General features: G+C 42.3%; 1 protein-coding gene across 1 annotated transcript in view; it reads left to right on the top strand.

Annotated features, from left to right (window-relative positions):
* pitpnm3 (PITPNM family member 3) overlaps window positions 1–23,780 on the top strand; it is a 73,335-nt gene that overhangs the window by 11,336 nt on the left and 38,219 nt on the right. The window contains exons 2-3 of the mRNA XM_062386659.1: window positions 4,090–4,185; window positions 16,390–16,497. Of these exons, the coding sequence (XP_062242643.1) occupies window positions 4,090–4,185; window positions 16,390–16,497 (204 nt within the window). The remainder of the gene's footprint in view (window positions 1–4,089; window positions 4,186–16,389; window positions 16,498–23,780) is intronic.

The following is a 23,780-nucleotide window of genomic DNA, read 5'->3' as shown; positions in this document are numbered from 1 at the left end:
CAGGGAGCTGTAGCAATCTCTGTAATAGGTGCACTGGTGTGAGGCTTCAGCCACATCAGCAGTTCCTTCCTTTCCTAAACCCTATAAGACATTCAAAGTGCATGTACAGCTCCAGGAGTAAATAGGATGCAGTAACATCCACAGAATGCGTTGTGCATGGGTATCTGCCAGCATTGGATCAATCAAATGAAACCTGTACTTGAAGATCACTTGGAGGGCCACATGAGGGGGATGTGATGGTGCATCGAGTGCCCTCCGACGAAAATCAAATCTCCTGATCGAGAGGGAGCTTTTGGAAAGTTGTTTCAGGGAGGCAGCTGGCTGGAGAGAGAGTGTTTTTATTTTTCAAAGTAGTTCCTTTCCTCTGCTCGTGCTGTGCTGCCCATCAGCTCCTCCTCACTCTCCTGGAGTGTGTGTGTGTGTGTGTGTGTGTGTGTGTGTGTGTGTTCTGTCTCGGCAGTAGCTTGTAACACTGTGGCACACAGGAACGCCTCCTCCCGTCCACATGCCTCCTCAGCACGGCTCTCCACAATACTCAGACAGTCGCAGAGCAACCTACAAGGAAGGTGACGGGCCAGATATCAGACACAAGCACGCAGCCCTTCAGGCTTGTGTTGTCTGTTCCAGGCTGTTCCAGGCTGTTCCAGGCTGACAGTTTGTGTTGGTTGAGAGCTTAGACATGTCGGCCTACCTTGCACACTATCAACCCAGTGTTCGTTCAGAGCCCATGTCGGGTTCTGACTTATCTTATGTTGCAATAAAAAGTGACACATAGTTCTTCTTAATAGATCCTAACTGGTGTTGAATTTTCGGAGACTGGTACAAAACCAACACGAGGGAATCAAAAGGTCTGATTCATAACATGTCTGTGGTGTCCTGTCATTTTTGTTTGTTAATTTCAGTCTCTTTGTATTTTCTGTTTCCTGTTTTATTTTGTAGTCCCGTTTTCCTTGTGTGTTGTTTCGTTCTTAACTTCCTGTCTTTGATTGTCATCTCCACTCCTTATGTGTTTCACCTGTGTCTAATTGCTCCTGCCTTCCCTCTTGTGTCTATTTAAGCCTCTGTGTTCCCCAAGCCCTTTGTCGGGTTGTACTCGTTGTTTTCTCCACACGTCGAGAGAGATGCTTTGTTTGTTCCTGCGGTTTCGACCAGCTCCTATTGCTTCCTCGTTCCTTGTTCTCAGTGCGCCTTGTCGCCAGTGTTACTTTTGTTAGTGTTCTTGTTTTGTGTTTGTCTTGTTAAAGACGTTTTTGCATATTAAATCCCCTTTTTGTTATAACCTCTGCATCCTGGGTCCATCTCCTCCCTCAAAACGTAACAATGTCGTTATCAAATTAATTGTGATATTACATTTTTTGTATGTTTAGTAATGCAAATAAATCATGCAATAACATGCACTTTTAGAGTGTCGGAATTTTTGAAAGGTTTTATGCAGATGTTTGTCTGTGTATTTTCATCTGTGTGTGTATGTGTATAAGGAGCTGGTGGAAGTGTTTTCTCAAAATTTGCAATCATCTTGATATTTGATGGAGTAATTGCTCATTTTCCTTTGATCAAAGCAATTGCATAATTAAACGAAATTATCTTGGATGTGTACGTTGAGCTCCTCCAGCTGCAGTTTAGTCGACAACAATTAGCACTTGAGGATGGAACGTGTGTGACTGCGTAAGATGGAAGAAAAACACTGCTCTGGCTGTCAGTGCTGCTGCAATAAATGCTCACACAAAGAACTGAGCTAATCCAGGCCTGAGCCTCCCTGCTCATCCTCCAGCAAAGTCCGAGATGACGGGGGTTAAAGGTTCTGTCTTGGCTCAGGGATCCTTGAGCTGTGGAGGGACAGAGTGACTCCTAAGTCAAAGGTTGAGGAGAGAGCTCGAGCTTCTCCCTAATGTGGGTGGCATGCTTATTTATGTCCAGGGCGTCTTGATTCCCCTTGTCAGAAAGGTGAGTCATTCATCCACATTACGCATTCCTGCAGTATGGTGCAACTTTTTGACAGCCAACTAGTTACAGTCATGGCAAATCAGCAAATGTGTTGAAAAAGTGGGACTTAAAGAAAACAGTATTCAGGTTCATCATTTGGATTTGCGTGAGAAGTTGAAAAGGTTTACTTTGCATTGCTACAGCTCCTCAGTTCAGCCTCTGTCTGAAACACTTGATTTTAGCTCCTGTCTCTTTAAGGCCCCCCCTATCATCAAGGCCCACTCTGCTCTGATTGGCCAGCTAGCTCAATCTGTCATGATTTGTCAACTCCTTCCAACTTGTATAGGAGAATGTCGGCCCCTGCTCTCGCTTCTTGAGGGGATGTTCCAGAACAGCTAGACTACCTGGAAGACAGACATTCCTTATGTAGAGTAACATGAGCAGTCGTCACCCCCAAGTCGGAAGATTCTGTCTCACATGTCATCCCCAATATGTCTCCCTCACTTTAGTGTCACCAATTCAAACAGCACATCCACGAAAGGCTGTCGATGTTTGCATTCCTATTGGTCAGATAAGCCTAGAGAATGAAAACCCAAATCTTGTTGTGTCCTTACCTCTTGCCACTGGTGTTATACGCTCGAGGTTGGAGTTGGTGCTTGTCTGTCTGGCGCATCTGAATTAGATATGAAAGCCCATGAGCGTAGACACTCCAATGTGCTGCTAGTTGAGTCTTTATCTATAACCTGACCTTGGGTATTGTTTGGCGAGAGAAGGGAGCATGAGTGGAACGAGACAGGCTCTATTCTCATGATGGTGTATGTGTGAGAAATCCAGAAGTAGAGAGGGAATGAGTAACTAGTTAAGTAGCGGCCGTGCGGAACATATAATACAGAGAGCACTTCCAGTGTCATTAGAGTACCGCCACACTGAAAATTGACATTTTCTGAAAGTGATTGCTGGTCGTAACCTCGTTGGGTAAGAATGACGACGCACATACTTCATGCAAAGCCTCGAGGGACAAGTTTCTCGGCGAGAATGAGCCCGTTTTGAGATTCACGGGGGGGCGAGAGGAGCTAACTCGGAGTTGAGTGGCGTACAGTGATGGGTGGAAACTGCTCAAAATCCCAAGAGGGACACGTCTCCGCCAGCCCCGGTTAATAATTACATGCATAGTATGTAAAAAGCAAGCAGACTCCCTGCAGTATGAATTCAGATGTATGTTTCAGTATGCATACTATCACTTGCCTGCAGGAACAATAAGTGGAACTGAATCGTGCCATTTGGGACAGTTTATCAAATATGTCCTATTTCCCATGATTTCTATGATAGAAGGTGAAATATAGCAATTTTCTATCATATTCCTGCCTCTCGCATTTTGCTCATGTGATGAATTTTCGTAGCTCGTGGCCACGTTAGGTCTCGACTGTGTGAGAGAGAAGATGCAGTGGAGCCAGGCTGTGGGAAAATGAAGCTTGAAGATTTGACCCCAGGGCCAGCGGAGGAACATGTGGTTCATTACAGCTGCACGACCAGAGGAGGCTTCTTTAAGTCACTGTTCCAACTCCTGGAAACACACTGAGTGAGAATACATTTCAACCCTGACACAGCTCAGTGGACTTGCACTAGGAAAATGTGTTAAAATAAAATAAAGCATAGTAGTATTAATCTTTTGAGTTTATGAATAACCTCCGCTGCAGGCTCATCTTGTCGGTTTCACCCCGGCTGTTACAGATTCTGTCTTCCTCTGTGATTTGAAGAAACCCGAACTCCGTCTGTTATTTGCAGTGGATTCAGGCCCGGTACTTAAAAGTGACTATTGTCAACAAATGGAAAGTGCTCTCAATCCTTTTTCATCCCTCCTCCTGTATCAGAAGGTCACGACAGGCTCCCTTGCTGAGATACTCGTGTGCTGTGACACTGCTCAAAGGAAAGTCCATTTGGGTGGTTTCTCCCGCTGTGTCTCTCAAAAGGCCAACTATCCCCCCCCAACCAACCCCCTGGGTCATTCATGCTTTGCTTTTTATTCAATGTTTCGAGCGGAGAAGGCAGAAAGAAAGCAACTCAAATGTACAGTTTTAATATTTGATGTGTCCTCTTCTGTCCTGTCAGTCTTCCTTCCAGTGTAAAAAGCTGATTTTCTGTCTTTTTGTTTTTTACGATTCGTAGGTTCATCTCGAAAGCACAGCGCCCCTCACTGGTGTCTGCAGAACATCGCACAAGAATCCGTGGACAGCTCTGATGAGGAATTCTTTGATGCCAGAGGTTAGTATCACATTTGATTTCCCTTTGATCCTGTTTTCACTCTTTTTCAAACTTATCTCCACACTTGTTGCGGATGGGGCTCTTTTCCATCATAGGACGTTTGTCCGAGATGTTCTGCTTTTATTTCCAAGTTTCTGGGCAAATACAAATATAAATAAGTAATTCCTTTACCATTAAAGTAATTAACATGTTTTTGTAAAATGACCAAAAGTTTCTGGTTTATTCAGCTTTTATAAAGTGAGAACCTTGAGCCTAAACCTTGTGGTGTAAAAACAAATTTCTCATATTTATCTGTTTAACAGTATCGATGTCCATTCAACTGCTTATTTATTCCTTCATCCACCAAATACTACAATAATGATGGGTTTTGTCCACTTTGAGGTTTTTATCTGAAACCTTGTTTGTAAATGTACATCAGTGTTGAAAACGGTGATATACGTCTTTTGAGGTGTCTTTAAATCTCTGCAGAACTCTATGATGTTCATTCTACAAAGAAAAGCAGCAAAAGGAATATTTTGCCTTTTTACTTTTAATAAATCAAGTGGCAGTTTATATTTCAAACAAATTCAACTGGATGTTTTGCTCAAGTAAAGTGTTTAAAGTTCAGGTCATGAGAAACCCAAGGTTTTGAGTTGTTCACTTCCTGTGTTGAGAAGTGTCTGTGCTAATATAGAAACGTAGACCGACCAATGACCAATCCCAAGACCCAGAGGAATTCTCTTCCAGTTATACTGACACCATTACTGTGTATCCTGGTGCAGGGTCGTGTTGTACGATGTTCACATGTGTCCATGACTAAACTGTGAATCCTGAGTTCAGAGTCTGACCGGGACACTAATGGATTATGAATTAACTTTCATCCCTCTCAAGTGTTTGAGACTGATCTCAGTGCACCGCTGAAGATTTCTGCAAATTCATTCAAGATGTCCGACTGACCTGAAACACACACACACACATTCGGCTGTGAGCCTGTAGGCGAATAGGAGTAATACTTATTCCACCGATTATTCACTCCAAGTGCACATCCCCCTAGAGACTGACGGTAGAGATACTAATCAGTTGCTATTATTATAATGTGTTTTTACATGAAGTCGGCCAATAGCCAGGGGTGTGTTGTCAGTTTCTAGTGTCCAACTTTTCTTCATATAATCGAAATGTCTCCTGCCATTATAAAAACTAAGTGCACAACACCTGAACCAAAAGAACAAACACAACTGCCTCTCTAAAGGGAAAGGATTCCATATTGGAACAGATATTCTATACAAATAATAGGAGTTGTCTTATATTTAAGTAATAGAAGATTCATTCATTGCAGATGATGTTTTTTACCAGCTTTACTACAGATTTACCAGAATGAACAGTCTTTCAGGGTCAATCAGCCTTAAGAAAGTCCAGTTGAACCTGCAGGACTTCTCTGAAAGCTGCCGTCACGTGTTCTGCTGCCACGCAGGAGAATAAACTCATGACCGGCGAAGAGAGCTCTTAACATGTTGCAAGGTCTTTTACCGCGGAAATCAAGCAGAGACAAAATCTGTCAAACAGCCGAGAATTATCTGCCTGTCACCGACGATGAGCTCAGAGGCACTGAAGTGTGAAGAATGTCGCAGCTATCGATTATCTGAGAGGGGACGGGAGTGAAAGAGGAATCAACTCGCGACAGTCACTCAGTCAGCTGACCAGCGTGCGCCGGGAGGACGACCTATCGACTGACGTTACAGACATAACAGACAAAATTGGTGAGCAGCCAAACGCTGCTGGATTTTCAGATGATGATGGGAGGGCGAGAAAATTACCCTTCAAATCCATTCAGTGCGAGCTTTGTTTTGCCAGTGTCATCTCTCCACAGGGCGCAGTGTGATCCCTCACAGAGCGGACGTAGTTTTCACTTCATCACTCAGCACATCTGTTTCACTTGTCTTCTTGCCGCTGTCTGAGTGTGACATGAACTTCCTGCGTTGGGTTCTCTGCAGATATAATACTGACGTTACTCTGACACGATGAGACAAAGCCTATTTTCACTCTGCGGAATGGTCTCCAGCCTCCACAGCATGTAACACCCCCAACACGGGGAAACCCTGCCTGCAATATAAATAGATGGTGAAGATGAGGCTCAGTGGGGAACAGAGCAGACGTCTGGAGAACACTCTGCTCCAATTCCACGTTTGTCCTTGGATTTAATAACAGTGGTAGAAGGTCACACGGAAGTTTTCATGGATTTTTCGGTCACTCGCACTTTTCCTCAACTGATTTCTCCTTCTCTCCTCTTGCCCCGATCCGTCATTTGCTTTGCTCTCTTAATTTCCTTTCCAGGGCATGTTTGGTTCCTTTCATGTTCGCTACACACGGAGTCAAGCAGACCATAAACTATCGATCCTTATCACAGGTGTCATGGAGAAAAGCTGTGTCTGGCTGGAAATGCATTTTTATTATGAAACCAGAGTCAAGGTGCCTAGCTGCTTGGGGAAATCACTGAGGCACAAGATAACATGTACATGTGCTGCATGTGAACCGACCTTGTGCAGTGAAATATCCTCCCTGTGCGTGAAGAGGAGAGGCGGAGATGTCCCTTATCGTGCTTTTCAGTCAATAGCACATTTAAATAGCCTGTTTAAAGGAATGACACAGGGAGAGACTCCTCAGCCGTGCAAAAAGCAAAGAAATTATATTGATGTTTGTTGATGTTATTGCTTCGACAGGCAAACACAAAGATCCCAAAACCACCGTGTCTGAAACTCACAAATGAACATATTTTGTATAATTTAATAGATTCATTTGGTTAATATAATCATTTAAAACGACTTAGTTGCATTGTAGCAGGCGATCAACAGAGACATCAGGATGTGCCCAGTCATGTAATAATCACTCCCTGAAACCACAAACACAACACTTTGTGTGTTACACTTTGGGTTTGGTGTGACATGTTAATTAGTGAGTGTTAAAGGTGCTGCGAGGTGTGTTTCTAACCTTTGTACAGAGCCAAGCTGTCGCTGTCTGCTCCTGTTTCTGCTCTTTCCTCTAAACCAGGGGAACAGGCTGCTGGCTGTAGCTTCATGTTCATTCATATTCATATTCAGCTTACTCTCCATTTAAAGGATTGATGTTGAAAATGTATCCGCCGCTGATGTGGCTGTACTTTTAGTTAACGGCTGTAACAGCAAATGTGGTGAATACAACGGCTCGCAGAACTCTGGATGAAGAAAAAGCTTGGAGAGGATTATTTTTCCATTATTCTGTGATTTGATTTCATGCTGCATAAGGCACGGGTGTGCCAACCGCAGGGCACTGTGCAGAGAAGGCTATACCTCAGTGAGAATCTGGAGCCTGTCGCCTGCAGCTCCTCATCTGACTGAGGTGGGAAACCTCTGGCCTCCAGGCTGTTTACGGCTGGGGAGACAATTTGATCTGCACTGACAGAAGATTCATCAATAACAAAAAGTTATTCTCACAGCATTGTTTTCTGAGATGCAATAAAATAGCGTAATATAGTATATATATATATAATTAACAGACAGATATGACAGTGGCAGTAGTATTTGTGAAAAACATTGGATTTGTCTTTTCAAGTAAGATAAAAGTATGGCTGTCCCACCTTTAGATGGCTAATATTGCTCCACTTACTCCTGTCCTACTAAATGAAGCTGAGATATCGTGGGTATGGGTTCCGCCATCTTGCACTTTGGTCAGAATCTGTGCAGTAGTGATCGAGAGGGGAGCTGCAGTGTCACGGTCCTGCCGATAGACGTGGTCGACCAATTGCCATAGCATCAAATAACCTTTTATAGCATTAAGTGTTGTAAAGAAACATCAGTGTGATGATAACTTCGTAAAGGTAATAGAAACTACCTTTTATCCTGTAGTTTACCCTTTTTTTGATCCATGTCCAATCTGCTTACATGGAGGAGGTGGAGTTTATGACCTATACTGCCACAAACAACAATTTGGCTTCATTTGTCATGTTGATATATCCAGTTCATGGTTTAAGAAGCTTCTTAAAATGTGGAAAAAACAACCAAGCAAATATATATTCCTGTACAAAAAATCATATATCCCAAAACAGGCTGTTATTTTCGAAGGTTGTCTTTTCCTTGAAGTTGCTACGTGACTCTGCTGTCTGAGCTCAGGGGGAGAAGTGGAGACGTGTCCTGCAGAAACAGCTACAGAGGAAGTTATTCCGAACATAAACACATGCTCAGTGTGAAGGAAGCCTCCGTTAAAAGGGAAAACAGAGCAAGGTCATAAAAGGTTGTTAAAATATTCAGCCCGCAGTCGTTGCACGCTAACTGCACGACTCTCAATCCTGGATGCATATAAGCCGTTTGCTAGTTTTTTTATTTGCACAAGGCTCAGAGTAACATTCTTTTTTTAATTATATTATCCAAAGCCAAATGTAATTTCAGCCGTTTTTAGAAAAGCGGAAGGGAAACGGGGAGTGAAGAATGATCTGCGGGGAGTTTGTCATTTTATAAGCCTACAAGTCAAACCATAACAATAAGCTCGGGGCGGTTTTATTTATGTGGTGATGATGAATGCCTCCATTCACACTGTGTAACCCGGTGGACCCAGAAAGCCATGAAAATGTATGAAGACTGTCAGGAATGTGCTCAGTCTTCTGCTAAAAAGACGACTGTTACTGTTATCACTGCGTGTGTGTGAGTGTATGTTACCATTATTTAAAAATTTCTTTCTCATATACACAGTTTCTGTATAGATTATTTTCTGAGTATGATAAATGTAATATCACTTCAGGAGCCAGTTAAAAAGGAAACCTATTGAAAAAGTATTTGTATCCCCCAAAATGTACATATTAAATATAGGAACCACTCAAATCTACGAGAGAGAGAGCTGTTTCTTATTTATGGTCACAATCGCACTTGTTATGAATCATTCAAACTTCTAATCTTAGCAGAAGGCAGCAGGACAGTGGTTCTAATCTCAGTTATTTCATGGCCTCAGAGGTGTTCTGTCCCAACTGTCCATGTCTGTTACCTGCCTGCTCATTGATTTCGCTTCCTGGAGAAACCCAGATCAGAAATGACAGACGGGGAATTGGATGCAGCGCAGGTCTGACGGAGCCTCGTCAGGGAAAATGCCAAGAGTCCGTGGGACAGAGACTTCAGCTCAGATCTTTCTGATTTCAGGCATCCATTTTTTCATGGTTTGCATCTAAATATCAAATCCCATGGCTGTATCTACGAATATGCAAATTTACCAAACGACTTTCGTCTGCTAAATCATAGTCAGCTACAAAATTTATCATTTGACATTTTTCTAAACTACAGCTGATAGAATATCTAAATTTATGCAACTGACAGTTTCTTTAAATAAGAAACAGAATAATATAAACTGTATCTTTATTATTATTTTTCAATGTATTATTTATTCTGATTGTGAGTTTCATACTTTCTGTTGTAAAGCTCTTTGTTAGTTGCATTGAGAAGTGTTATACAAAGAAATATATTATGGTTTTAGCTATTATTATTATTATTATTATTATATATATACACCAAAGGTATGTTTATTTTGTCTCATAACTTGTATGCTGTACAAGTTATGAGACACCAAGACAACGCTTAAAAGTGTTTAAACGTTCATGAGTTTGACTCTGGTTGTAAAACATGGAAAGCAGATGTGTGTTGGTTGATAAGAGAGCTGGTTCGTTGTCGGTCAGTTGGTGTTGTTGTGTGTCTGAGAATGTTTGTGTGACATGGTGCGGAGGCTGCACAGCTGTTGCATGCTGGATGGTTTGGTGCTGTCTTCTCTCAGCAGCAGCTCTCAGCTCGTCCACACAGCTGCCCCTAGCACACACACACACACACACACACACACACAAGCAAAATCCAAAGCTCTCGTCGAACGTTACACTTTATTTTTCCCTGTTTCACCCAGAGAATGTGTTTCTGCCGATTAACAGATGGAAGCTTTGTGCTCACTGAAGAAGCTGCTTGGAGCTTTACTTTGACAAGGTCAACAGGAGACAAGCCTTTACTCACTGTGAAGAGTTCCATGCATTTATTTTCTTTGATATTAATAAAGCACAAAATAATCTTTTATCAAATATACTGTGCAAACTGGAATATGTATTTTTTTGTAAAGAAAAAATAGCTCGGCAGGATTGAAGATATGAGATTTTTGTTTAACAAGATGAAACACAGGATAACGCTGTCACCTTTTCTAATTTGTGAGATGTTAAGATAATATTTTGAGTCTTCAGCTTCAAGTGTTTATATCGGCAGAGAAAACTTCGGAAAAATTGCATTTCTTGAAAAATGTAATACTGATAAACCGAATAAAATCTTCAATGATGCATGATCTCATAAATTTATATCCTTTTATGTGTAATGGATTTCTCAGTGTGTTTCAGGGCTTCAGCTCTTTCAGCAGCAGCAGCAGCAGCAGGGGTTTACACAGGGTTTCTTTCTCTTCCTCTTTTTTACACCCTCTGCAGCATCACATAAATTCCACCGGATCTCCACTTGCCTGTCGTAATATAAATGAAAAATTATCTCTCCTCTTCATAGCATTCGGCTATATCTCCCACAACACACAAACACACACACAGACACACACAAACACAAATACACACAAACTTTTTGTTTACCTAATAATGCAATTGATCTACTCAAGTTGATCACATCTGATCGTGCCTTGCGGCTGCTCGAGCGAATGTCAACACAATCGTCACTTTGCTTATTGATGCGAGCTGTTGACAAATTAGCCGTGTGTTCATCCTGATTCGTTAGTTGATGACATGCGTTTTAAATAATTGGGTTGAATTGACAGATAGAACCTGAAAGTAAGAAGGCGGTGTTTTAAGAAACTGAGTTTGTAAACAAATAGGAAATTTAGTTATAATAAGGGCTGCCAGGAGGTTATGTTTTCACCCAAGTGCACTTGGCTGTTTTTGGACAGTGTCCAATTTCCCAGTGAATAGTAAATGGACCTTGATTTAAAAAAAATATATCAAAGGGTAAAATGGATATGTGGTTTTATATGTGAGTCTCTTTCTTGGCTGAGTGCAGTGAACTGGAGATGGTTGCATGGCGATCTCGTGGTGACGCCTGGAACAAACCAGATGAGACTGTTTCCTGTGTTGATGCAGAGATAACCTAAACTTTTCCTCTTCATATTGTAGGAGCACATAATTATCTCCGACCTTTCGGCATAAAGGCAAATATGCATTTTGCCCAAACTGTCTGTTTCCGCTACTGAAGGTGGAAGGAGTTTGTGTTACTCCGTGTTTCTCTGTTGAACATATTCAACAAGTTCTCTCAAAGGGGTACGTGCACATGTGGATGAATTGTTGTGTAAAACTAGGACAGAAGAATATTTGATGTTATTGTAGATCCAGATGTGGGAGATCTTTAGACAGGTGGTGTTTTTGTACCTGTAAAAAATGAGCTGCTTTCACATCCTGGTGGTAAAGTCCGACTTTCAGATCACAGGAGGCGAAACAGGAACAGTTTTAAATTATGTCACATTTTATAGGGAAACGAAATAAACTATTTGGAAAGTTTCACAGTTTTGTGTTAGGAGAGGGCAAAGAAAAAAACTCTTGCTAGCAGTGGATTTTAGTATAAGATTGAAAAACCCAGGTGTTCATGTCAAACTAGTCCCTGAAGGAGGTGATTGCACTGATTCACTTCCTTCTCTTCTGTTAGAGTTGTGTTGATCAGTGAATGCAGCTGCCTCAGTCTTTGAATCGAATGAAACTCTGGCTGCTCAGCACCTGCTTCGTGTAATCTGCTGCACATCGACGCAGGCAGACGCAGAAGACATGGAAAGTTTATCTTTTGGGAGCATAAAAGACTAAATGAAACTTGCATCATCCTCCATTGGGGAGTAACAGGAAAATATAGATGGAAATTAGGATAAGATGAAAGTCTTGCATGTATCAAAAGCAATATAAAAATAGAAATGCACATTAATATTTTATTAAAGCAGTACAAAGTAAACAGAATTACCCAAAGAGCTGTGGTTCTTAGAAGCAAACAATAACAAAATAAACAAATACAAAGCTGTACAGAATAACTCCAGCATCAGGTTTTCCCATGTGATCACGCTCAAGGACAAAAATACAGAATAAAGGAAAATGACAACATGTGAATCATATGAGTACAAATACTATAGTTAATACGAGCCAACATATAAGAAGCTGAACGAACAGGAAAAATAGACAGAACTATTTTAACAATATTATTTTATTGGGTTGTCAGATTTACATTTATTTACAACATTATTTAACATTTAAAACATACAAGCTCCTGGAAACATATATTTAAGAGTTTATTCAGGGTAGAATATGGTAGAATTCAAGAGGGAAAGTCAGGGGAAGATAGTAGGATTCATCATCAGGGGACCATGAATATCTGTTTAATTAAGCCTCCATTTCGTTCCATGGTGTGTCTGTATTATGTCGGTGGCTATGGCTGAGGGGTAGAGCAGTTGTCCTGCAACCTGAAGGTCTGCAGTTCGATCCCCAATTTTCCCCATCTGCGTGCTGAAGTGTCCTTGGGCAAGATTCTGAACCCTGAATTATCCCTCGTAGAACAACAAAAGTGTTGCTAATAGATGCACTGTATGAATGTGTACTGTAAAGAGCTTTGAGTGGTCATCAAGACTATAAAAGCACTATATAAATACAATACCATTTTACCATTTATATCTGTGAACATGTTTATTGTCTGCATGTAAGATTCACTCATGCTGGTTCAATGCCGTCCTTTATCAGCAGCCTGTTTCTATTAGACCAACCGATCTAATTTCTCACAGTGCACCCCAGCAGAAGTTGAACTGGCTTAAAATAAAGCTTGGAGTAGTGTTCTCTGCAATTTCATGGGCACAGCAACTAATGCACGATGATGAGATGGAGGAAGTGAGGAGTGCGAAAACAAATTGGAGTGGTGGAGGTCACCCGAGGCCGTTCCCTCATCGTTTGACAATCACGCTGTCTATTCCCCCCTCTTCCTCTCTGACACTTATTCACTGTGAGCGGACCGGTTGAAGGATGTTTCTAAATCTGCTCTCTCTCCCTCTGGGCTGTCCACTGCAGGCAGAATCCCACACCTCAATTCCTCTCTACTCCTGTTGACCAAATCAGAGTTAGCTCATATATACCAAAAGCAGGAGACGTGGGAACTTAAATCTGTATTTATCTTGATTGCTTGTGCATTTTGTTTGTATGCACTGCACCTTTATTCCTTTGGATCTCTCTTTTAGCGAAGGTAGTTTTTTTCCCCCAGCTCCACCACAGGGTGCTCTTCAGAGGAGCTTGTGTTTTGGCTGCAAGCGTCTCTGCACCCTGCTTCGTCAGGGTTTGCTTCGCCGCCTGCTTTGCATTCTCGTCCTGTCCAGACACAGGCTTTCTTACATCCCGCCGCGCTTTGTTCACATCCACCGTGCACCTCCCTGCGTGTCTCTCTCTCGCTGCTTTCCATTTCCCCCTTGCGCTCATCCGTGTTTGTTTGAATCCGTGAGAGTGCGTATCATGTCCCTGCATCATTACAGTCAGATTAGTGCCGGGGGGACTGCAGGGAAGATGGTGCTCCGAGGGAGGGAGGATGGAAAGTCGGAGCAGATCGTTAAAGACGGCCTGTGTCCAGCAGAGAGGTCTGCTGTGTGATCCGAATGGACGGGGGCCCAGCAGAGTCTCTGCGACCTGCCAGGCAGGGACATGTGTGAGACGCCTGTCAGTAGTTTCTTCCTGCGTGACTCATCCTGTCTCGGTCTGTCTCAGCTGACAGTCAGACGGGCAGACGGCCGTGTTGGTCATGCTGAACCACCACGAGCTTGTCTCTTCACTGGAATTCAGGAAAAAGACAGAACTTGTCATTTACTCTGACAGAGTTATTTTTATATGACCACACAGGTGCTTTCTTTTCTTTTTCCTTTCTTTTATTTTCTTGCTGTTCTTGCTTAAGCTGCTTTCCTTAAATCCACAGTCACTTTCTATTATCCTCGACCATTCCACAGCCTCAACTGTGTGTTACCATGACAATGAAGTATACGCCTGCCACTGGTGCTCAGCGCTCGAATCGAATCTACTAATAGCCATGTCTATAAAGATGGAGGACATGACAGGTCCCTCAAAAGTGAAGCCAAAGTGATATGATCGCCCCCTGATGAAAATGAATATTTTTTTCTTAAAGATAATCTCTGCCATTTTACCTAGCTCTAATTATGGCAAGGCAAGTTTGCTTTTTGTATAGCACATTTCAACAACAAGGAAAATTAAAAAATCTTAACATAAAAAATTAAAATTATAAAAGCAACATAAAACAATACAAAAGTGAAATGCAGAATAAAAGAATCAATGTATAGAAAAAGAAATAAAAGCGTTTATAAAAGAGTAATTATTTGATTTGATAAAAGGAAAATCTTCAGCTTTGATTTAAAAGAACTCAGAGTTGCAGAAGACGTGCAGATCTCCGGGAGCTTGTTCCTTATGTGGAGCATAGAAGCTGAATGCTGCTTCTCCTGGTTTAATTGTGACTCTGGGGACAGAAAGCAGATAGATCAGAAACGTGTTTTGGCCCTGAACCATTCTGTGCTTTAAAACCCAACAGCAGGAGATAGAAGTCAGTTCTTTGACAGACAGGGAGCCTGTGTTAAGATCTCACAACTGGAGTGATGTAATCCATTTTCTTGGTGTTGGTGAGGACTTGAGAAGCAACATTTTAAATGTGCTGCAGCTTTCTGATTGTTTTTTTGGGGGGAGAGTTCTGCGAACCCACCATGACAATAGATAAGTCGGCTAAAGATCAATGCATGGACAAGGTTTTCCAAATCCTTCTGAGGCATAAGTCCCTTAATCCTTAAGGTGGTAATGAGATGACCTTGGTATTGTGTGAATGTGGCTATTAAAGCTAAAATCTGAGTCGATGGCTAAACAAATACTTTTCGGCTTGGTTTCATGGGTTTTAACTTTACAGATTCAAGCTGAGCCCTGACTTTTATGATATGACATTTTTCTGAATCTTAAGCCATAGCAGAGATTAATATCGTAGTACCAAAATCAATCAACTCAACTATAAGACGGTTTGAGAGCACGAGGAAGAAGAGAGTCCATGTATCGTGGTTCTGCTCCTGGGAACTTTGTTCTCCCTGTGCCTCCGAAGCAAACAGCAGGGACCTGAAGCTAAGGGCGGGAACCTGTGTAAAGACGATGAACAAATGTTAGAGAGGGATCGCAGGGGGGGCCTTGTCATGCTGTCCACTTAGTGCTGGGAGAAGATGGGATGCAGATAATCTACGGTCAATACTCAATGTGCAACCAGAAGACAGTGCAGACTGCCCACCGATCGGAACATTGATATAAATGCTGCAGGTTTCGTTAAATACAAAAATTCAAAACTTTCCTTCAGGTCTTAAGTCCCCACACAGACAGGGAGATTTTGCGTGAAACACAGAAGCTCATCATAACTGGGTTTGTTTACAAGAGAACGCTGTGGGGGGGTCTGTAAATGTAGTGCAGGCAGCACATGATGCAGGCACTGAATCTCTATCAGCCAATAATCAAACCGCTGCCAGTGTGTCTGCAGGTCTATTAAAGCTCCTCACAGACGATGGTTAAACCAGAATCATGTCTGCAAAGCTCAGTAAACATGTTACACCACTGACTATAGGGCGTATTTAATCTTTTTATTAATCGTTCAGGCCAAAATTTCAGCTTTGTAAGTCTTGGCAAACGGCAGTAGAGGTAATTAATGTGTTTGAAAAGCCTCCTGTACCACACATGTTTACCAGACCCGGCTGTTTGCAGTGTTGTCGGCTCTCCTGTGGCATTTTGTTGGGTTGTTTGTTTGCCGCGCATCAGGCGGTCGACTCCGGCTGCAACAATCAGCATGTGCTGTTTGGTCAGACAGATGTAAACAGGGCGGACACCACGCCCAGCCGGCAGAAAACCAGCACCGTGTGAGTCGTGTGCACAGTTCACCCGCTGCCTCAGGTGGGAGGTGTCCGCCCCAAACAGGGGCCACAGAACCAGTAAAAGAACGAGGCAGATGTGAGTCAAGCACCTGAGGAAAAGTCAAATCTGTCAGAACACCCGCAGCGTAGGTGAAGGGGCGGGCGTTACACTTATGAGCTCAAGCACCGTGCTACCACATTACTGACATGCAGAGAGAGAGACTAATACACCATCTCACTCTTCTTTTGTGTGTGTGTGTGTGTGTGTGTGTGTGTGTGTTTTTTTGTGTGTGTCAGCAGATGTTCTGGAGGGGAAGAGCGCCATTCTGCTGGGTATGAGTCAGTGGAACTCGAATGACCTGGTGGAGCAGATCGAAACGATGGGACACATGGAGGACCAGTCACGTGGTACACACACACTCTCTCACACACACACACACACACACACACACACACACACACACACACACACACACACACACACACACACACACACATTTATAATGACACTCAGACACTTAAGTGTGAACAACACTATTGTATTGTGTGTATTTTGCCTTTTCACACGTCCATAATGAAGATTCAAGTTATCTGGAATGAGAGTGGGGTTTTTATCCACTGAATGATGATAATGATGAGTTGGCTCTGAATGGACTGTAGGTTCCATTTAAAGCTCTATTAAGTACATGCAGACCTGTGAGAACCCTCCAGACTGAAACTGCCAGATGCTGATATGTTGTGTTTCCAGCCACTTGGTACTAAACATGGATTCTATACTAGTTTGAGACATTTCTTTTCTTTAGCTGCACACGAACAGACACAGGTTTCCTTTGGGGAGTAACAACAAATTGTAGATGGAAATTTAGGATAAGACGAAAGTTGTACAAGTATGAAAAGCAACATAGAAATAGACATGCACATTAACATTGATTTAATCAGTTCAAAGTAAACAGAATCAGCTAATAAACTTTACCTTTTTGAAGCACGATTTTGCAAAAAGTTGATCACATCAGAAATGATTATTATACATTAACCCAATGCTGAGATTTATTCGACTTTATTTTTAATCTCATTAAACGAATGCAAAGGCCACATCTTATTGTCCCTTTGAACACAGTCCATTTAAAGAACCATCTTCGTAGACCAGGGCATGATTTGAAGTGATAAAAGGTTGAGCGATCCTTGCTTGCAAAGGGTGAACATTTTGTTAAGGATGCTGCTTTATGTGAGCATGAATAAACACAAGGCTGCCTGAGATCTTGCAGATATCCGGCGTGTTTCAAACTCACTGCTCCTTCTCCCTGCTCTGTGACGCCCGAGGACGAAGCACCGAGCTCGAAACACGTTCACGTCCGTGTTCGTCCTCAGCTTTTTCTGCGCCTCTGTATGTTTATGCACATGTAAAACATCGGTTTGAATCAAATTCCCTTTTTGAAAGCAGAGAGGTTCCAATCTTTTTTTTCACTTACATTTAAGTCCAGCATCAAATTTCAAACAGAACCTGACGGGACTACAAATTCAGGTACAGGACAGAAATCCCTTCTTTTCTCTATTTTTTTGTTTGGCTTTTCATCCTCACTTCCTCGTTGCTGTCATTTCAAGGGTCCTGAAGATTTAATAAGGCAACTGCTGTTTTTTATTATTTCTTTCTCAGCGCCAGATTGGATGACCTTTCAGTGATATTTTTAGTTTTTTATTTATTATAGGCTGTGAAACATCAATACACATTTACTCCTGACATCCTGGATAGAAGTTCTCTCTTACATCAATCCCTCTGAAACTGTTCAATTAAAGTCACTGATGTGCAACAGTTAAATTATGGTCCCTGAAGACGCACACTGAGCTTTTCTCATTGTGTCTGGAAAAACACTTTGCTGTTGAATCTCTGGATGACATGTAATTCAGCTGTAGTGGCTGGATAATCACACCAGAGACTCAAAAGATAAATGAATCCACTGAAAACACGTTCTCAGAGGGAAACATTTATTCAGAGAATCGCTTGTTTGAGGTGAAGCTTTTTCTTACATCGAGGTGAGATAAGATGAGATAAGATAAACCTGTAATGGTCCCACAGAGGGGACATTTGCAATTATCTCCGCAGCAAGAGTCAAAGCATGGCACAAACGTGAATACAAATCTATATATATAAATATATAAAATGTAACATTACGTTGTGAATATGAATCTTTCGTTCTTATTCAGATAAGGATAAAAACCTGCCAAGTGGACAAAAACAACTGCTTTAACCTGGCGGCGATAAACAATCTATGTCGATTTTGCCACATCACTGCGTGTATTTGTCATAACCGGCTGAACTTCACAGCCTCGACCGCCATGCGCTGATAGCACGGCGCCTCTTTTTGGTTTTTGTTTCCTGACAAATGGAGCGGCCCTTGTTGTGAAGGTCAGCTCCGAGGATTGACAAAGTGGAGTGGATGCTTTTAATCACGGCAGTTCAGTGGGAGCGGGGGCTGGTCCTGCAGAGATGAAAGAAGGCGCCCCTGCAGGGAAGCTGTATCAAGTGGTGTGCTGGTAACTGAAGAGGAGGTTGCACTGTGAATATCTTACACACACACACACACACACACACACACACACACACACACACACACACGTCCCCTTGCCCCCAACCCTGCACTGTGAGGTGCTCTGATGCAGCAGCAGTATTATTCAGTCTTCTCAGTGCTACACAGTAATATTCTAGTGCAATACTAGTTCCTAGTTCATCTTTTATTATACATGATGAAAACATGATGAGTATCTTCTTTATGAAAGAGAGAGGGCAGCACAGATTAGATGTCCCCCCCCCCCCACCACCCCCCCTGTAATGTAGTCAAAGTGTCTCTTACAGCAGGTACTTTCCATTTCCATCACACTGCACAACAACATGAACCTATTATCAGACCCTTAATTCAACTTCATGGAGTCTTGTCCCATTCATGACCCTCTGAGATGAAAATAAAAGACGTGTTTGATGCTTCCAGTACATTTTCAACCTCAGAGGTGGCTGAGGAGAAATTGACTTAGACCCTGAAAGTATTGATACCAGCCTTCTGTCTCTCTCTGTCTCTCTCTGTCACTTTCTGTCTCTCTCTGTCTCTCTCTCTGTCTCTCTCTCGTTCTCGCTCTCGCTCTTGCTCTCTCTCTCGCTCTCGCTCTCTCTCTCTGTCTATCTCTCTCTCTCTCTCTCTTGCTCTGTCTCTCATGCTTGAGCAACTAACTCGAATGCACCCAAAATAGAAACTCCCCCGACAAAGACCTGCATACAAATGTGCAAATGCCCGCTGAGGGTTTGTTTACATGCTTCACAGAGGAATATTAAAAGATATAAACTCGGCCTCATTAAACTGGGCACCACCAAAATAATCTGTCGTGGTTATTCACTCAGGAATCTAGACACTGATTTGTGAAGGAAGAGCAAACATACACATTAGAATAAGAACCACTGGGATGTTTTTAACCTACTGTTTAACAAACAACGTGTTTCTAGTTCATCGCCGATATAACACAGGCAGTGAATGTGTTTATTGAAGTACAGAATACAGAAAAGAAGGGCGAGAGAGGTCCACTAAAGTATAAAATGAAAGTAATTTATTGAAGTTACCCCATTATATAATTTTTCCAGTGGAGAATCCGAACAAGTTTGTGTTTGAGCTGCAAAATATCCAATTGAGTACATTGTGTTTTTACCACCAGGGGGCAGGGCAACAAACTCCAAACGCACCACCAACTTATTATCACTTACAATTAACTTATTTGTATCAGTGAATTCGCAATTCTGAAAAACATGGTGCAACATTTCTGATAACTAAATGTCAAGTTTTCACATTTTAGCTCTGTTTTTGGTCACCACCAACTATTGAGATGCAGGTGCAGGACTTTTTCTGGATTTGTCGCGACGTGTGGCCACTATTATACAAATATTGATTATAGCTGCTTTAAAAAAGACAGTTGCATTCGCCCATTAGCACAAACAGTGAAGTGACACCCATCTGCGAATGTAACTGCTTAGTCACCGATGCAGTTACGCTGAAAAGATTACCTCTCTACGCTAAACACCTAAACATGAGTCACTAATAACCGGGGCAGCTACCGCCACCCGGTTGTATAATCGCCTCATTATAGTAAAAGGTGGGAGTTGGTGGAGCGTGGTGTTGGGTGTAGGTCCGAAAGGTGGCTGGCTCACCCACATGCGAAAAAATATATCTCCCATGTGAAAATGCGATCATTAGGAAAACGTTGGAGGTTGAGCTGGTCTCCTCTCAGTCTCAGACCCTTTGATCTCCATCTATTTCTCGGTTCCTCATAAGCGTCTCTGGGTTTATATCCCCTCTCCCTCTGCTCTTGATTATTCCTCCAATTCCTCTTCAGGTCTCCTCAGCTTCTCTAACCATCCATTTCCCCTTGGCCTCTCGGCTGCTCCTTCACTTTCCTCCCATCATGTTATCGCATCACCCCTGCTCCATTTTCCCACATGCATTGCTCCACTTGCCGCCGGTGACTGTAAACACTGTCTCATCCATTGCAGACAATTTAAAGTGATGAAAACCTCAATGATGGAGAAGATTGCCTGCAGCACGACCGCCCCTCTATTTTCCACTGTACTCCTCTTCATCACTGCTCGGCGACGTTGTGTGATCTAACCCCTTTCAGGCTCTCCATCTGCTTGCTATGCAAACACTCTTATCGGTGTATTTATGCCGCGCTCTTTTCCACACTCATCTATTGTCCTCTCCATTCACTCACTGATGCTGCATAATGTAGGCGAACCTTAAATAACTGTGTTACGTAACTGATCCCAAAAAATGAATAAATGACGGACTCCTTGAAAAAGAGAAACTCCAACTTGGCTGCTTCCTCGGCCGGTGCTGCCAACCTGAGATAGCTTTGGCTAAAACGGCCATTTCAGTGGAAAGAGACAGTTGGGTGGAGATGACTCAGTGATAAACTCAGCCAAACAAGTCAGCACAGAACATTTTTCCTCCCGTCAACACAATGTGCGATGCGAGTATAATTCCACACAAAGTGACCTGGAGAGAGATGCAGTGCATGGGGAAATGATTTTCCATTTTTCCGTGCCGCACCACAGCCCTCTCTCCCCTGCACGCACCCTGTAGCTCTATTCACAAACACCTGCAGAGATGGAGAGACGCTGAAAAATGTACATTTCAGGTCTCACCTGCTTTCTGCTCACCAGCTCCTCCCGATCAAGTCATATTTAAACACACGACGCCAGCGCAGGCACAATCTCCCTTTCTCTTTATCCCTGTGTAATTAAATGTTTTTGTCTTTCTCTTGACAACAAACCTTGAGGGGCGTATAAGACAAATATCTCTTCTTCCAAACGCTAATAAAAGAGTGCAAACGGCGCAGAAAGGAAGGAAGAGGTGAGATTATTGTAACAAGTGGCTTTAAAAGACTCATCTCTCAATCGCTGGAGAATGTTTTGGCCTCGTCTGTTTTTTTTTACAGCCCTTTCTGGGATGGGGGGGGGGGGCAGCAACACTGCAGTGCGTCACGCCTCTCAGCTCACCATAGATTTCTTTTGCTGATGTTTTAACACTTTCCTTGACCCTTTGGTAAAGTTGATCGAGTGTAGAAATGGGTCAGAATCCTCTAAAGCCTTCAATTTATAGCACGTAATAGCCACTTAAAATATATTATTTACTTAATTCCACAATTAAATCAGTTTTTTCACTTACAATTATATGACTGTTGTGTTTATACGTCACCTAGTGAATAACTGTTGCTCCATGATGGAGGATAGTGCCTGTTTCTCCTCCTGAGATTTCTCTCAGGTGCAGATTATCTTCCCAGATAATCATGAAGTGTGAGAGGTTTACAAAATAATCTCAATGCTACAGATTAAATCGGAGACCGACAGAAGCCTGCAATAGCTAATGAGAGAGAACTGACCGGGAAGCTTCACAAACTGGTTGTTGGGTACTATAACAACAATGACGATTACAAGATTAAAAATCGATTAAATCTGTCACTATGTCCGTGTTCTCTCACATTTATAAAACTGGTTAAGAGTTTAAAAATTCTCTAGTGTGCTTCAGGCTTAAGGTTTTTCCTTTATATGAAAAAAAGTGTTGTGAGATGAATGTTTGACCTTGATCGTATAAGATTAACTTAACTCAATTTGTCCTCATACAAAACCGATATCTAAACATTGAAAATATGTTATGCTGATACAATCTATCCCATTTCTATTCTTATAAAATCCCAACAGTAAATAATACGGTTCTCAACATGACTCAGTTTATTATCACAGCTGCTCCCTTCTGTTAGACTTGATAATGAGACATTTTTGCAGCTCATTATGGGATGTTAAACTCACTTCTGCAATGTTTAACAACTAAATTCATCAACTTCCTTGTACACATTTGCTTGGTTGTCTAAATTTCCCAGTTTTCGCAGTTTCACCCTCATGTCTCGTCTAAAATAAATAATGGATAATGACTCTCCGTGCCGAGAATTAGTTGAGAACATCGTAACCACTGTCAGTTAGCTTGTTAGCTTAGCATAAATTTGAGCTTTACATATCTTTTGATATGGATATTGGTTATAATTGTTATCTTTCCCCCATGTTTGATGCATTGATTTGGCCAGATATAGATATTGAATATCAAATAAGCATGTCCTTAGTTACTCTGTAAGTGTATATATGTGTTTGTGTGTGTGTGTGTGTGTTTGCGCCTGTTTACGTGCCCAGGAGTGTGTCTTCCGGGGCAGCATGTTGACAGGGAGCAGCTGGGATTGTTAGACACAGATTGTGTGTGCATGTGTCTGAATGTATGTGTCTGTGCGTCTGTTTTATGTGCTCCTTCACCTTATGTTGTGTACGTGTGTGTTTGCCATGCGATGGAGCTGGTGGCGTCTCCTGGGTTCTTTGTGCAGCAGGGCAACACGACAGACCCTGATCTCGGCAGCGGCGAACAGATGGCTGTGCTTGTTGGCATGCCTGCACTGTGCCAGGGGTCAAACGAGGCTGTTCACCTGGTCGGCAGATATAGCGTTCCTCCAAATGAGCACCCTAACCTGTTGCTGCACATCAGACAACACTGTCGAGTCAAAGCTTAACATCTTACTTGCAACACAAAAGTTATTAATTCAATCCATGTACCTGTGATGTTTTATCTGGACTGGGGAGCCTCGTCAAATAACGGCAAATATTCCACGTACATCTCTCATGGAGATTTATAATGCATACAGACATTGACAGAAACGTTGCCAGTGATCAAAAGCAAATGTAAACATCCGTTGCAGAATCCGGGGTGTCACTGTGCACCAGACCTCAGGGTGTGATTCGTCATGCGTGAGAGAAGAGATCGGTTTTGTAGCGCAGTTTGCATCCAGCTTTCCTCGTTGTTGAGGGAACCTGAAGAAGCTCGGAGTGCAATACATTGTTAAACCATTTAATAAAAATATTGTGTTGAAAAATATTCGACATAATCTACATTTGTCATCCAATCTTCCAGCAGCCTATGGAGGGAATTGGATTAAATAATGGTGAAAACATGTTTGGCCATTCCAATTAACCCTGTGTAGGTGAATGAAATGGACTGAGTCATGTGTTATACTCAAGGTATCACTCCTTTAGCTCCATGTAGCATTTTGGCATCTTACAGCTCAGTGTTTTGGTTTTATGATCAGCAACTACACTCTGATGGTTCATGCTTGTCTCC

This window comes from Platichthys flesus, chromosome 4 (assembly GCF_949316205.1).
Source record: "Platichthys flesus chromosome 4, fPlaFle2.1, whole genome shotgun sequence".
Lineage (NCBI taxonomy): Eukaryota > Metazoa > Chordata > Actinopteri > Pleuronectiformes > Pleuronectidae > Platichthys > Platichthys flesus.
Note: the sequence above shows the minus strand (reverse complement) of the source record. Positions and strands in the feature narration are given on the sequence as shown.